Source organism: Ustilaginoidea virens, chromosome 7 (assembly GCF_000687475.1).
Source record: "Ustilaginoidea virens chromosome 7, complete sequence".
NCBI classification, from domain to species: Eukaryota; Fungi; Ascomycota; class Sordariomycetes; order Hypocreales; family Clavicipitaceae; genus Ustilaginoidea; species Ustilaginoidea virens.
In genome coordinates this window covers 2,050,101-2,063,910 of record NC_057322.1, presented here as the reverse complement: position 1 = coordinate 2,063,910, position 13,810 = coordinate 2,050,101, and the positions used below count along the sequence as shown (strand labels likewise).

At 55.4% G+C, this 13,810-nt stretch overlaps 4 protein-coding genes across 4 annotated transcripts; all 4 read right to left on the bottom strand.

Annotated features, from left to right (window-relative positions):
* Positions 1-1,030: 1,030 nt before the first annotated feature.
* UV8b_08260 (uncharacterized protein) lies at positions 1,031-3,619 on the bottom strand (the record flags this gene model as incomplete). Its single annotated transcript, XM_043145757.1, has 1 exon — positions 1,031-3,619. The coding sequence occupies one exon, from the start codon at positions 3,617-3,619 to the stop codon at positions 1,031-1,033; it is 2,589 nt and encodes an 862-aa protein (XP_043001692.1).
* A 530-nt stretch (positions 3,620-4,149) lies between these two features.
* On the bottom strand, positions 4,150-4,938 carry UV8b_08259 (uncharacterized protein; the record flags this gene model as incomplete). The annotated part of the gene is made up of 1 exon (XM_043145756.1): positions 4,150-4,938. One exon carries the CDS (start codon positions 4,936-4,938, stop codon positions 4,150-4,152), a length of 789 nt encoding a protein of 262 aa, XP_043001691.1.
* Positions 4,939-9,320: 4,382 nt separating this feature from the next.
* Positions 9,321-10,118, bottom strand: UV8b_08258 (uncharacterized protein; the record flags this gene model as incomplete). The annotated part of the gene is made up of 1 exon (XM_043145755.1): positions 9,321-10,118. One exon carries the CDS (start codon positions 10,116-10,118, stop codon positions 9,321-9,323), a length of 798 nt encoding a protein of 265 aa, XP_043001690.1.
* A 153-nt stretch (positions 10,119-10,271) lies between these two features.
* On the bottom strand, positions 10,272-10,916 carry UV8b_08257 (uncharacterized protein; the record flags this gene model as incomplete). Its single annotated transcript, XM_043145754.1, has 1 exon — positions 10,272-10,916. One exon carries the CDS (start codon positions 10,914-10,916, stop codon positions 10,272-10,274), a length of 645 nt encoding a protein of 214 aa, XP_043001689.1.
* Positions 10,917-13,810: the final 2,894 nt, after the last annotated feature.

The following is a 13,810-nucleotide window of genomic DNA, read 5'->3' as shown; positions in this document are numbered from 1 at the left end:
GCGGCCGGCCCGATTTCCGTGGATAACGGAGACGGGCCCCCCTGGCGCAGCTCCAGACTGGAAGCAGCTCGCCGGTCAAGCAGCTGGGAGAACTGCATCACGACATACAAATATACCTTCGCCATGGAAAGCCACGACGGCAATGGCAAAAGCAGAAAACCCCGTGTCTAACGCGCTGCTTTATCCCAGGTACTGATTGCCCGGCGATCCTCGCTCGGCCATGCCGTCCGCCATCGTACGCCGTGGCTGTTGCGAAACATCAATCCAGGCATGGCGTCTGTTCTGCCTCCCGGGCATTCGGGACCGTCCCTGCTGGCATGCGCAACCAACTGCGGCCAGCATCAACAGTCCGATCCATGGTCATCTAGCACGTCCTGTTTTGACCACGAGGCTTTCGAATCTCACACGGTCTTTGGGCCCTGATGTTCGGGCCATGCTCGTCCGCGATGCGAAATACCCCGGGCGCAGAATGCCAGATTACCTCACATGTTCACGCCGCATGTCATGCCTCATGTCGAAAGGCGTTTCCGAAATAGCACGCAGTCGGCGGGAACGGTATTGTCCTCGGCGCATCTGATATTCATTGAGCAGCGCCATCCCAGCACGGTCTACCGCCTGGCACGTCCCACCAAACACTTACGGTGGTGACGGCTATTGTAGTGCAAGATGAGGGCAAAGCTTTCCCGGCATCAGACCGACGCCATCCGCGTTACCCACGTCTGGGGCCAACCGCGCAATGGACAGCTCAAGTCATCGATCCCGTGTCTGCCCCAACATGGAAGCAGGCAACGCCAACGTAGAGTCGAGCATCAGTGCTGCGACGGCTGACGGGCCACGCATGCAAGAGTGCGGCTCGCCGTGCGCCTACATTATCGGCGGCCGTTTTGGCAAGTCTACATCAGACAAAACGTTACATGCCCACCTACATGACGCCGAACCAAACATGCAAATCCCAATCGGCCGCCTTTGGCGAAAACGCTATATCAACCGAAATGCCCCGCGAAGTCTCCAACCGACATCCAAACCCGGCTCAGCCGCCGTGCGTATCATCTTTCGCCTTCAACGCAAACGTCCTATCAGTCCACCCGTACGCCCTGTGCAGCCTCCTCCCGTGCCGCCGTGCAATCAGAAACGGAATCTTGCCCCGGGGGTGCGGCTCGTGGAACTGGATGCTTCTCTCGACATCCAGCACGGTCGGCTGGAAGTGCCACACCGACCCGTACAGCTTTCGCGCACTGAATCCGGCATGGTTCATCGCGTGGAGGAAATCGGTCCACGCCACTTCGCCGGGGGTCGTGTTGGCAGTGGGGTCGAAGAAGACGATGCGGAACACCTTGAGGGAGCGAGAGTCTACCCAAAGGACGGGCTCACGAGTCGGCCGCGCCTCGGCAAAGGGCGTCGCGAGGGCTGCTGCGTCCGCAGTCGGCGCCGGGCACGTCTGAGCTGCTCCGCGTGTCTTGACCTTGCGCCTGGCCTCCCTTTCGGCTGGCAGTTCCTTGCGAGGAGAGGGCTCCTCGTGGCCGATGAACAGTGTGGAAAAGGGTTTCGCGGGTGCCTCCGGGCTTGTGCGAGAGTCCTTGCCTGGCTCGTCGGCCTTGACGGCAGCCGGCTCGGCCCAGGGCGGCGTTCGCTGCAGGGGCCACGCTTTGGAGAGGACGTGCCCGAGCGAGGTGCCCTCCAGGCTGCCGAGCTTGGCGTACAACGTTTCGTCGAACTTGCGCCAGAAGGCATCCAGATTAGCCTCCGCCGCGCGGAGCTTCTCCGTGTTCTCCTTGTTCCGCCGCCTGCCCACTGGATAGTCAAACTTGTTGTCTGACGGATCGCCAAAGGGGCTGAGCCGGAGCAGCTTCTCCTCGCGGAGGGTGTCCATGACCTGAGCCATGAGCTTGGTGCGTTCTGCAAACTCGGCCTTGATGTCTTTTTCCCTGTCGCACAGGGCGGCTTCAAAGTTGTTGGCCCAGGGCTGGTAAATGTCCAGCTGCCTGAGACACTCGCCCGTTACGGCAAGGTCGCCCACCAGCATGGCGACGTAGGGAGATATCAAGTCCCGGGCCTTTTGGTCCGCTTGCATCAACCGGTCGAGCTCGTCCACCAAGGTGGGCAAGCGACAGATGAACAGGTTGTAGCCGTCTTCCCACAGGGTCCGCAGCAACCAGATCAAATGCGACGTGGTTTTGTCCAACTTCACCCCGGGTTTCCCCGTGACCGTGATCTTGGACGAGCTTGATGACTCGGGCACCTCCCGGACGAAGAATTGCCTCATTGGCGGCGAAGCCACGACAGACTGCTTCAGCAGGTTGAGCGGCCCCTTTGTCACCTGGTTCAGGTAATGCCGGAACTTGAGCAGGGCGCCGAGGAACTCCTCTGGCAGATCTCGAAGCGGGGATATCTCGCGCTCGTATTTCCTGTGAAGAATCCTGAGCTTACGAGCCTGGCCGTGCAGCTCGGAAAAGAACTCCAGCTGGAGGGTCGCCTGGAGAATCACGTCACCTATGACGCGAGCCCATAAAAGTCCCTGCCTCGGGAGCTTCATTGTCGGGTGAAGGCTGCCTTGAGTGTCCTTCAGCATCTCTTGCCTGTGTTCCCGCATCTCAATCAGCTGCTCGGCAAAGTAGCTCGGATCTTCCCGCAGAGCCCACAGATGCTCTTCGGCACGCGAAGCGCGCGCAGCCAGCAGCGACTCAATCTTTTCCAGATCAAGCCTCGCGGGAACCCGATACGGCGCCTCCTGAGCCAAGGTGGCCAGGGAAGCGAGGCCGCCGACATGGGCGTTTGCTTTGGCGCATGGCTCTGGCAGTATCGGATGCTTGTCCCCGGTCAGCTCGCCGGGCGGAATCTCGTGCAGTATCTGCTTACAGCAAGAAACGAGAAAGGCAAGCAGCCGGTCCTGGGCTTCGAGAATAACCAGGCCTTCCCCGGGAAGGAACTGCTTACGCGTAGTCATCCAATAGAAGGCGTCTGGATGTTCCTCAAAGCCCACGACCCTGCCGTAGTCGTCGTCCCGGGTCATGCCGTTCAGCAGCATGATGTAACAGTTGAGAAAGACGGGGACAATGACCATGGTCACCTTGCCCAGATGCATCGAATCCCCGTCGGCTGCGGCGAAAACGCTGGGATGGTTCCGGCCTCGGGAGCTGAGGAGGAAAGGCAGTGTCCTGGGCTTGGCCAGGTCCTCTTGGTTGATGTAGGGCCATCTGAAGGAGCCTGAATACCGGGCCGCCGCCTGGTGCAACAGCTGGGGGTGTTTACGAAAGGCGGCAAACTCGGGGCGGTGGTCCTTGGGCATTTCGGGCCACTGCTGAAGCAAGATGGCCAGCCGCTGGGCCTTGGTCTTCTTCTCCCATCGCTTCTGGATCTTTTCCTCGTGACGCTCCACTATGGCCCGCAGCAGGCGGTAGTTGGCCATGATGCTGGATACTCTCTCCTTGGCCTGACGGCGAACATGATGGGCGGACACCACCGGCGGGGGAGGCAGGCCTTTGGAGGTGTACATGCCGAAAGGGTCGCTGTTGTTCTCCCAGTCGGTGTGTTGGAGATGGCCAATGTCTACGCCCTCCAGCTCGGGATGCGGTTCACGGGGATCGAAGCGGTGCTCCGTCCGCGGCTGGAGAAAGGACATTTTGAAGGAGGTATGAGCCGCTAAACAAGACGACAAGACGAAGAGACGGCGGAGCGACCAGGATGCGACGGGGATGCGACGGGGATGCGACAGAGAAGAATTGACAAGCCCCCGAGTTGTTCGTCTGTGGACCGAGGAGGAGCTGGGCAGGGTTTCCTCCGCAGCTTCCGAGTCCGGACGGCGGAGAACACCTGTCAACTAGTCGTCCGTTACTCGGGCATGTACTCCGTACATAACTATTAAGCGCCCCCCAGCCATTTTTTTAGACTTTAGGGATTTCGTTCTCGGCACGTAACTCCATGTTCCCACTTCCCCCAACCAATTCAGGGGTTTCGGCCCGTCACGTGTCCAGCCTCCATTGCTGCTTATCTTATCTTATCTAATCCGACTGCCTATATACAAGTATGATTATTGATTGATAGTATTATCGTGCAAAAGGAATGCCGCACCCGTCTATTCCTCGTTTCTAGCCGATTCATTATTCTTATTCCCGCCCAGCAACCACCTAGGCAAGCCACGTCGTCCGGTTCTCATCTCTTTCCTAACCTCGGCCTCGGTAACCTCCGCCCTAGGCTCCTCTTGGTGCCGCCAGGGATCTTATTGGAAACAGCGACCTTGGCAATAATTGGTTGGTTCTCGTCATCAAGGAGCGGAACCCTAATAGAGCAGGGCGATACCGGCTGATCGGCACGGCACGTGGCATCGTGTAGGTTTTGGAACGCCGGGCAGGGCTGGGTCGCGTAGTCGCAGATGTTGTAAACGCCCCAGCACGAGAGATAGGTCGGCGTGACGCACTTGCCGTGGACCATGGTGTAGAAGGTGAGCGTCTTGACGGTGCACTCGTAGCCTGCCTGGCAGTTGATGGAGTCGGTCTCGGATGTTGTTACTGTTGTAGCGACTGTAGTTGAAACGCCATAACCGACTTGTATTGCTTGGCCTGAATAGGAGAACTTGGCCCCGATATGCCAGCCCCAGGTAGTCGCCACCATAACAGAGGTTGACTTTGCGAATGAAATGAGCATGTCTTCGGTTCCGGCGTTGAGCCTGGGTGTTTCACTATGCGCTGTATACAGGATATCAACGTAGTCAAGGGACTGCAGCAAGGTGCGCTTCCACAACTGCGCCACGGGGCATTCCTGGTCTATGCAAGATAGAGGAACGTCTTGAATATCACCATCCATCCAGGGTGGATTGGCCATGTCTATGGAGATTGTCTGGTTCAGTTGCGAGATGAAGTAGGCGACAGCCTGTTCGCTAGACACCTGGACCGCTTGAGCACATGCCGACAGGGACAAGATGACCAGGAGGGGGGGGATCATGGCAGCGGTCGTGGGGGGGCTCGACGAAGTCCTGCTTGTTCCTGAAAAAAACCAATGCATAGAAGTTTCCTGGGGTCGCTTCGAAGCCTGGGGGCTTGGGGCCAGGGGCCGTGCAGGTTACGACTTATATGTTGCCTCTTTTTCCCACCGGCGGCCCCCAACGCCGCACATCTCCAACACCCAACACGTCAGCTGTTGCTCCCCGCCTTCCAACCTCCAGGGTTCCAGGGCCCCGGTCTAGGCAAAACGTCTGGCAAGGGTGTCGGACGTGAAGATGGCGCCTCGGTCGGCGGGAGCAGCACCTGCCACGATTTGAAACCATCGAGGCATATCGTGCGTCACGAACCCTAGCGTCAACATTATTCCCGAAAGCGAAAATAAATAATAATAAATAATAAATTAAAAAAAAACCCCCTTTGTCCTCGCGCTGAGCCGACCACGGGTGGGGCGTGGGCCGGGGGCGGTCGGAGGCGAGCGGAGGCCGGGATGGGCTAGGGGAGAAGGCATCGCCGCCAAACTGGCCTGACATAAGGTTAAGACACCGCGCCGTCGGCCACGACTCGCCGCCGCGGCTAGACCAACAAAGGCCTAGCGCACACGCACAGCCTTGTCGCTTACACGTGCCTTGTGCGTTTGAAAATTCACCCGACGAACAAAGCTGACTCTGCAAAGTCCTGTATGTGGCGCAGCTAGACCTGCTTCCTTCTTTCTCTCTCTCTCTCTCTCTCTCTCTCTCTCCCTCTCTCTCTGTCTTTAACTACCAGCCTTTGGTCCCGACTCCCGTTGACTAGGGCGACAGAGGAAGGCGGAGTAACTAACCCGCAACCCAAAGCGCCTGCTCCATGTCGATGTATTGAGTGAGTGACTCTAGCGCGCCACGTACCCATATAGCCCTACCTAGAACCCTTCTACAGACTAACCTGGAACGGAACAGACCCCTCCTTTTCAGCTGCGCTCGGTTCTATTGTATCCGGCCCCTCTGCGGGGGCGGCGTGTTCCCTGCCCGTGTAAGAGCTTTAGGTCGATATCACCGAGAAAAGAAGACGGCCAATGGCCAACGGTGTGATGTAAACGCAAAAGCTGTTGACAGAAAATTCAAGTACGGGGAACACGCGGCCAGCCTCTTCTGATGGATGCATCAAGCACTCGCTTCTCTGGCTGCCAACCACACCCCCTGAATTACTGTGGCATACGCTGTTGGAAGGGGGCTCAATATACACACTCCTTGCATCCCGTGGGCCATATCGCCACGTAACCTAGACAGTCACTAGGTAGTTACACAGAGGATATACCCCATGCCCACATAGCCGCTGCCATCAGCAGCACATGGCGGCATATACTGACATTCATTGCAGGATATCCAGCCGCGGCAGACTTCCCTTGCGTCTTTCCTACAGCCATCACAGTAGGGCAATTTAATACCCCCATCTTTCGCAAAAGGCAGCAGTAGGCTAGCAAGCGATACCAGGCGTGGTGGGGTAGCCAATAGGGCTAAAGAGTATGCCTGATGGAAATAGGCCCCTCCCCGGATATAGACGGGGATAGGAGGGCACGGGTTACAACTAGCCCGTAAGTACGGGGGGCACCTATCCGCGAGTCATTTGCAACAGACGACTCACTGCTACGAGGCCAGACTATTCTATACGGCCAGCGCGAACACGAATGCAGCGTGGCATACGGTACCGGACAGGAAAATACGAGGATAGGATGTTGCAAAAGAAGCAATCTATCGAGAAAGCCTAGATGCCGCAGCTGATAGGTGGAAAATCAACGACCCGGACTGTTGCGCCCCGAATTCCAAGTCAGCTACTGTTTCCATTTGATATTGATTTCCTATCGCGAAGAGCTATCGACTCCCTGTGCAATACGTCTTATCGCGATGGTGGCAGCCTGTCATGTCGGCCCTTTGCAACAGACCTTTGGCAGGCCTCTGTACGGCTGCTGCTATCGCCGCCCTGCACGCTAGACCGTTTGACCGCTGGACATGCGCCCTGCGCAGCCTCCGCTGTAAAGTCAATCGAGCCCAGCACTGCGGCCCAAGATGTTGCTCGCCTTGCTTTGGCTTCGTCTCAACGAAATGGGGACCTGGTAGCTCCGTTTCTTCGGAGACTTTGACGCGGATGGCACCAGGTCGGCTGCCCGAGTCCCCATCGAGCCGGCCATTCATGGTCCTTGGGAGACGCTACAAGGCGAGGTTGTCTCGCTCCGGTCATTGGAGGTGACCGGGCCCGACCCTCCCACTAGACGTAAACCATACCTGTATCTGCCCTGTTTGGAAGCCTGGCCGGCCGATGTCCAATTGCAACCGGCTTCATGCTCGGATCGTCGGGCTGTGGTTGGCACTCGGTGTTATTCTGGCCGTGGCCCGAGGAGAAGCGCCAGTCGAGGCGCGCCACTTTTTTCCAAGCATTCGACTTTCACCTTCTTGGCCGGCATGGACCCTGGAGAGAATCATCGTAGGTGGCGGATCATGGTCTGGTAGCGCAAGGCTAACGTAGCGAAACGCGCGTCTTCTTCGTAACCATGACCAATCAAAGGGCACGTCAAGCGTCATGTATCAAATCGCAACAGGGTTTGGGGCCCCCTTGGAATTGTGTGGGACGCGTAATGCTTTGTACACCGTACTGCAGATTGTTACTGAATCCAGTAACGCGCCAGTGTGGAAAATAAATGCCCTGATTTTCCGCGCCTTGCCGCTTCAGCTGCGGTCCACAGCCCAAGAGTGGTTAGGTTTGACGTGTCAAGATGAGTTTTATTCTTCGGCAGCACAGCATCTCACGCATTTGCCACGTCATAGGGGTCCATTGGTTCTGAGTACGTAAACAGAGCGGGAAGGGTTTTCGAACACACCGGGAACGCTAAGCCTAAAAGAGAACTTATACCTTTGCATATATTTTCTATGAGTAGTAACATACCCGCATTTTTACTGCTGCGAACCTTTAAAGTATGCATACTTATTAGTAATAGGAACTCGGTATACCTAATTGTACGTAGGGTCGCGCGCGTGGTATCAGGTACCATATGGTCACTAAGCAAAGGATTCTATTACTTTACTTATGACTAACTATCAAAGGTAGGAAAAGGAGGCAAAAGGAAGAATTACACGATATTTTTCTTTTTTGTGCGCGTATTGTGGTCACATGTATCGGCGCGGCCGGGCCGGGTTGCCCATATGCCCCATTAAGGCGCAGGGAAAAGGGGCCACAATATGCCCAATTATCAATATGCCCAATTAGAGCAATTGCGATAGCGATTCCGACAACTAAAGTCGTATGCATATAAAGCGATATATGATATCTACACTCAATATCAGATAAAGGGATAATATAGGGCGTCGGGGTTGCTTCTGAAGCTATTGCGTAGGCAAAAGTCGTGATAATGTGTGTGTGGTGGTGTAGGAAGGAGAAAAGTGTATGGAGTAGCAGGAAGGAAGAAAAATGCGGCACGTTACTACTCATAGAAAATATGTGTAAAGGTACAAGTTCTATTTTAGGCTTAGCGTTCCCGGTGTGTTCGAAAACCCTTCCCGCTCTGTTTACGTGCTCGTTGGTTCTAGCCTCGCGGGAGACCTGTGCTATCAATTCTCCGATTGGCATCACTGAAGTGGCGCTGCAAGCCCCATCCCTTTGAAGGTGCTAAGGTGCAGCTTTTGTGCTGGACCCACTTTTTGCCAAGTACCTAGCAGGTGCCTCATTCTTCTAGACCGCGAAGCATTAGGCACTAAAATCCTTACAGCTACTAACTAATATCAAGAGGTATAATAACTGCTAAATACGTCTGGTCATATTAATAAGGGCATAATGCCTATTTTCCATAGCTAAAATAGCAGAAGTCGCCTTATAGCGCGCTACATCTTAGCGGGAGTGAGATGTAGCGCTTTGTAACTCTAGATACTGTAGGCACTTCGGTTATTATATTATTTTATCGTCTGCCGATGTACGCTTTACTATACGGCTTTTTTATTGGCTCAAGCCCTGGCCCAGCACAAAAGCTGCACCTCAGCACCTTTAAAGGGATGTCTGCCAGCGGTTCCCCTCAAACGTCGGCGGGAGAGGAGGGGGAAAACCCAGGCGGGAACAGGTGAGAGGGGAAGATGAGGGGGGAAAGGTGAGGGGATTCCATTTCATTTCAAATTCCGGATGCGCAAGCCCAGGTCGCTTCATCTCAGTCCTGCCAACTGTCACGGACCTGCTTCTCTTGCATCGTCGCCATGTCTCCTCCTCGGCGATCTGTCTGCGCGCAGTACTGTCTCCACTAGGCTTGTGGCCATGACTAACAACAGCCAGTTCGGCAAGTGTCCTACTCACGACAAGAGGGAGGAGGAGCGATGCCGCAGGGGGGGTCTGGGAACGCCTGGGAAAAAAGGGCTAGCGAGCCTTTCACTACCAAGGACAGCCTATGCGCGACTCCGTCATGAGCTGCTCCTCCAAGCCTTGCATTTCCTTGTCCATTCTTGCTCCATCTTGAGAGTCAATCTCGGCTACTTCCAGGTCGATAAACTTGGGCCCGTCCTTGGTCAACAGCATGTTGTACCGGTTGACGTCTCCATGGACGATATTTAGGCTGTGCAGCCGCTGCAGTGCCCCTCGGCACATGTCTAGATCCTTGATGCTTGGGTAATGGCCGGATATGGCCTCCAAAACGAAGCCAATCACTCGATCCGGCGTCTCTTCATAGACATATCCGAGCAGACGAGGTACGAGGGTTGAGCCCTGGCACATTAGGGTCTCGTACACCTTGACCTCATGCGCTATAGCGGCGACTTCAAACTCAAATCGAGATATCTTCATGAAGCACTGTTCTCCATTTACCTGGACGCGGGTGACCCGACTCTTCATACTCTGGACAGGCTCGAGGTCGCAAATGTTGAACAAGCTGCTGGTTAGACCTGGCGGCTGTTCTCGAGGCAGGCGATGTGGTTCGAAAACGTTTGCTCGTGTACGTATACCGGAATCGTCTTTCGAAATTGTCAAAGTCTTCCATCCGCCGTCCCAATCGGCGAGTTTAGACAGCTCTCGTATGACTCCGGGGCCCCAAGTCCGTGACTCTTCAGGGATGAGGTCGAGGTGCCGGAGCAGGACGTAGACCACTCTCTGCTCGCGTCCGTTTTCGCGAAGAATTCTATAGAGGCAGTCATCGGGCCCTAGGTCGATCGACCAAACGGTATCTCTGGTCCTCATGCTTGTGGACTCGACGTGGGCGATGGGCGTGTCTGACGGAGGGCGATTGGCGGTGTTCAGAATGGGGCCCCGCGGAAAGAAAGGGGGTGGCTAACCCTGATGGCGAGTCGCGGCGACGGCTTAGGCGGTAATGTGCGGCAGAATTGCTCCAGTTCAAACGTTGTACAGGTAGCCCATGGGCGCCTCGATATTTCTCCTCAGAAAGTCTGCACTAGCACCATGCACTTCCCTCGAACCCCCAAGGCGGAGTGTCTCCGGCAAAGGTTTTACGTCGGCCGTCCAGGCCGGCCGCGTCTCTAGGTGGAGTGCTTCTTTAATACCATCAACGTTGTGCGTTCCGTCCCGTCTTAACCCGACCTCCAGTTTCCAATTGAACGAAGAAACAAGGGCCTCCACCATGCTGGCGAGAACAGCATATCGAGTCGGATCTGGATCTTGCGGATCGGGCATTTGGCATAGCTTCCATTTTTTGTCTGTATGGTTAAAGAAGTAGTCGGCCTCGTAGCCCATCATGATGAGGTCCTTGGCACAAAGGTCCTCGTATAGACGATACAACGATCGCAGCGGTGTATCTCGCATGCGAAAGAGGGGGATCCAACGGAGCATCATCATGTTTGGCTGCAGCGAGTTCTCGTCTATCGACTCGTAGTAGCTGGGCGGCGACTGTGGGGGAATCGCGAAATGCCATGGGACGGGAAACAACAGTTGAAGCAATAGTTTGCGTCGCCCGGTGCATTTTCGTAGCCGGCGGTAGGTGACGCGAAGCTCGAGGGGGCTTTCGGGGAGACGGAAACGCATCCTGGGTGCTGATGAAGACGAACCCGTGCTCTGAGGCGAGGCATCTTTTAATAGAAGGTTAGATCGGTACCTTTGAAGGTGTCAAGGGGCAGACTTTGCAGCGGACCAGGGTTTGAGCCAATCAACATCATTCAAGGTATGCAGCAAAAAGTGGGTTCTGTAGAGAAGTCTGCACCCTCGCACCTTCCAAGGGATAGAGTACTTACTCTACACACATTTCTCCTTTCTACGCCACACAGCTACATACATAGCTACACACACTCTATCACGACTTTTGCCTACGCGATGGCTGCCCACGTGATGGCCTCAGAAGCGACTCCAACGCCCTACAATATCCTTTATACCTTGAAATAAATGTAGATATTACATATCCTGAGATGCAATCACCGGGATCCAGGACTATCAACGTCTTGAGGGCTTTATATGCAATATTACATAGCAGTAAAAAACGCTGATAACGTGGCATCTATCCTATCCATGCGCTGCGGTCGTGTCAAGCTACTACTATCAGATGCCCCTGAAAAGACTAGCGATTCTACTGTGTTGCCCAACTTAAAGGTTCCCAGCAACAAAAATAAACAAGGTCACTGCTTATAGAAAAATGCGTGCAAAGGTACTAACTCTATTTTAGGCGTAGCGTTCACATGCTGTAGTCAATGTGCTAAGTTGCCGCCGAATTCCTCGGCGTCAAAGGCACAGCGAAAGCGGAGGTAGCCAGGCAGGTGAATGCGTCTACAGTAGACGAGACGAGAACTCGGCCATAAAAGCGCCAGTATAAACCGCTACGATATCAGAGAGAAGGTATGCAGGCTTGAGCGGGACCAGGGTACTGTTGAAGGCTACACCAACAGGACCGCCTGTTGATGGCATTGCCACGGATCGAGCGTAAATACCTTGCACTCTGGTCACTCTCGTTTTGTTTTGTCGTCGCTTGACATGGTCACATGAATCCTGGCAATACCCAGGACCTTGTCAGGATTACTAGCATCCCGCAGATAATTATCCACCAAGTCCTTATACTCGACACGTCGTGAGCTCTTGTGCCGCCACCCACCAATGGTTTTACGACATTGCCGGAAGAGGCGACTCTCTTCAAGGTCTGCAAGGTACTGTAGAAGCTTTCCTTCAGACCGTTTGAAAGAACAAGCAGCATGTCCTCTGCCATTGTCTCTATTTCAGTAGGTCATTGACCCATGCCTAGGCCTCGGGCCTCGGCGTATTCCGGGCCGTATATTTGAATATCCATCAGACTCAACGTCTAAATGGGCAAGAATGCTGTCATGAGAGTCACCGTTCCCACTAGGCCTGCAAGACAAGCGTCGTCGCCACGAGCCGAACAGCGCAGTGTGTTGCACTAAGCACGGCTTGTCTTGGAAGAAACGGAGCGCATCCAATGCTGCCAGGGCAATACGGACCAATGCAGCGTGTGTATCATGCAAGTTTGACGCGCTACTCACCTGCCGCTTTTCCTAGGTACTCCTCAGGGTCCAGGCAGGGCAAAGATGTCGTAGAATAATCAATTGAAGTCCCAAGAATGCATTCAAAAACGGATAGCGTCGCTAGACCCCGTATAGAGACCTAACCACGGCTTATGAACACTGAGACCAGCGGGGATTACGACATGTAAAAGCATTAGCAGATTGATCCAGAATATGACAGCTATAGGTAAACTTGCCCGTCTGTGACCCCTTGAAGCGCTCGACCTTTTTATGCCAGCTGCCGGCGTTCTGTCTGGAGCTTGCTGCTGTTCTCCTGTATATCTCTTCGAAGCTCGTCGGTATTGTCTGGAACCGAGGCGCAGCCCGTTTCGAGGCCTTCAAGTGGTACATGTACCCAGCCGGGGCCTTGTTTGTAGCTGGAATGCGTGATTGGCCGAAGAGCTGCCGTGTCGGCAAAGCAGAAAGAGCTGCGGGACGCGTGAGACCAGCGGAGGCAGTAGCGGCACCAGCAGCGGTAGATAATAGCAGACCAAGAAACGAGGAGAGCAAGGAGAGTGCGTCGGATCAAAACAGAATATGGCTGCAAGGTGGACAGGGAGGACTGGCTGGATGACCCAAGTAGCAGCAAGCCCCGTCGTCGGGAATACAGTACAGGGTGGCATTTGGCAACGCGAGCCACAGCAAAGCCTGAAAAGAAACATGTGCCATTGCTCCGCCAAATTCAGCACCGTTTCATAGGGAAGATTGCCCTTCTAGGGGTGGGGGGGAATCGCGTGCGGAGGGCTGATGCTAAAATCCGGGGTCTCTCGGGAGACGGGGAGCCGGCAGGTGGGGCTAGTCACCGGGCCGGGACGCCACCTCCGTCAAACACGTGCGGCAGCGCATCGGATCGGCGGGCCCGGAGGCCGGGCAGCCGGCCGGGCAGCAGTTGGGTCGGCGAGGACCAGCCAGCGCTGGCAGCGGCATGCTTCCCGCCGATTTTTTTGGTTTTTTTTTGCCCGTCTGTCATTGAAACGTCTGCTTTGGCTGGGTTCCTGTAGCCCGCCGAGAGCTGTTCTGCTGGTGTTCCTTGCGGGTGCATCACTTGCCGGGGATGATGATTTGCTCGACATGTCGGAGTTGGTCTCCCCGCGCAAGACGCGCAGACACGGCGCCTCCTGACGAACGCCTCTGACGCGGCCGTTTCTGGTTCCGCAAGCGGGCGGTGCTGTCGGTAGGCTTGGACGAGTAGCTGCGTGCTGGTGCTTGCTCGCAGCCCAGCTGGTTCACAGGAAAATCACCCGGCCAGGCGTCGCCGCTGCGTCTCGTGCGTCGCCAAAGGCACCGCCAAGCAAGCCAGCCGCCCAATCCGGTCCCCTCGGTCCTTCTTCTTTCGACACGCTGCGGGCGAGCATCACCAAGACAGGATCCGAAACCGACGTCCAGGCATGTCTCTGCCGTCTACGCAACGGCTCC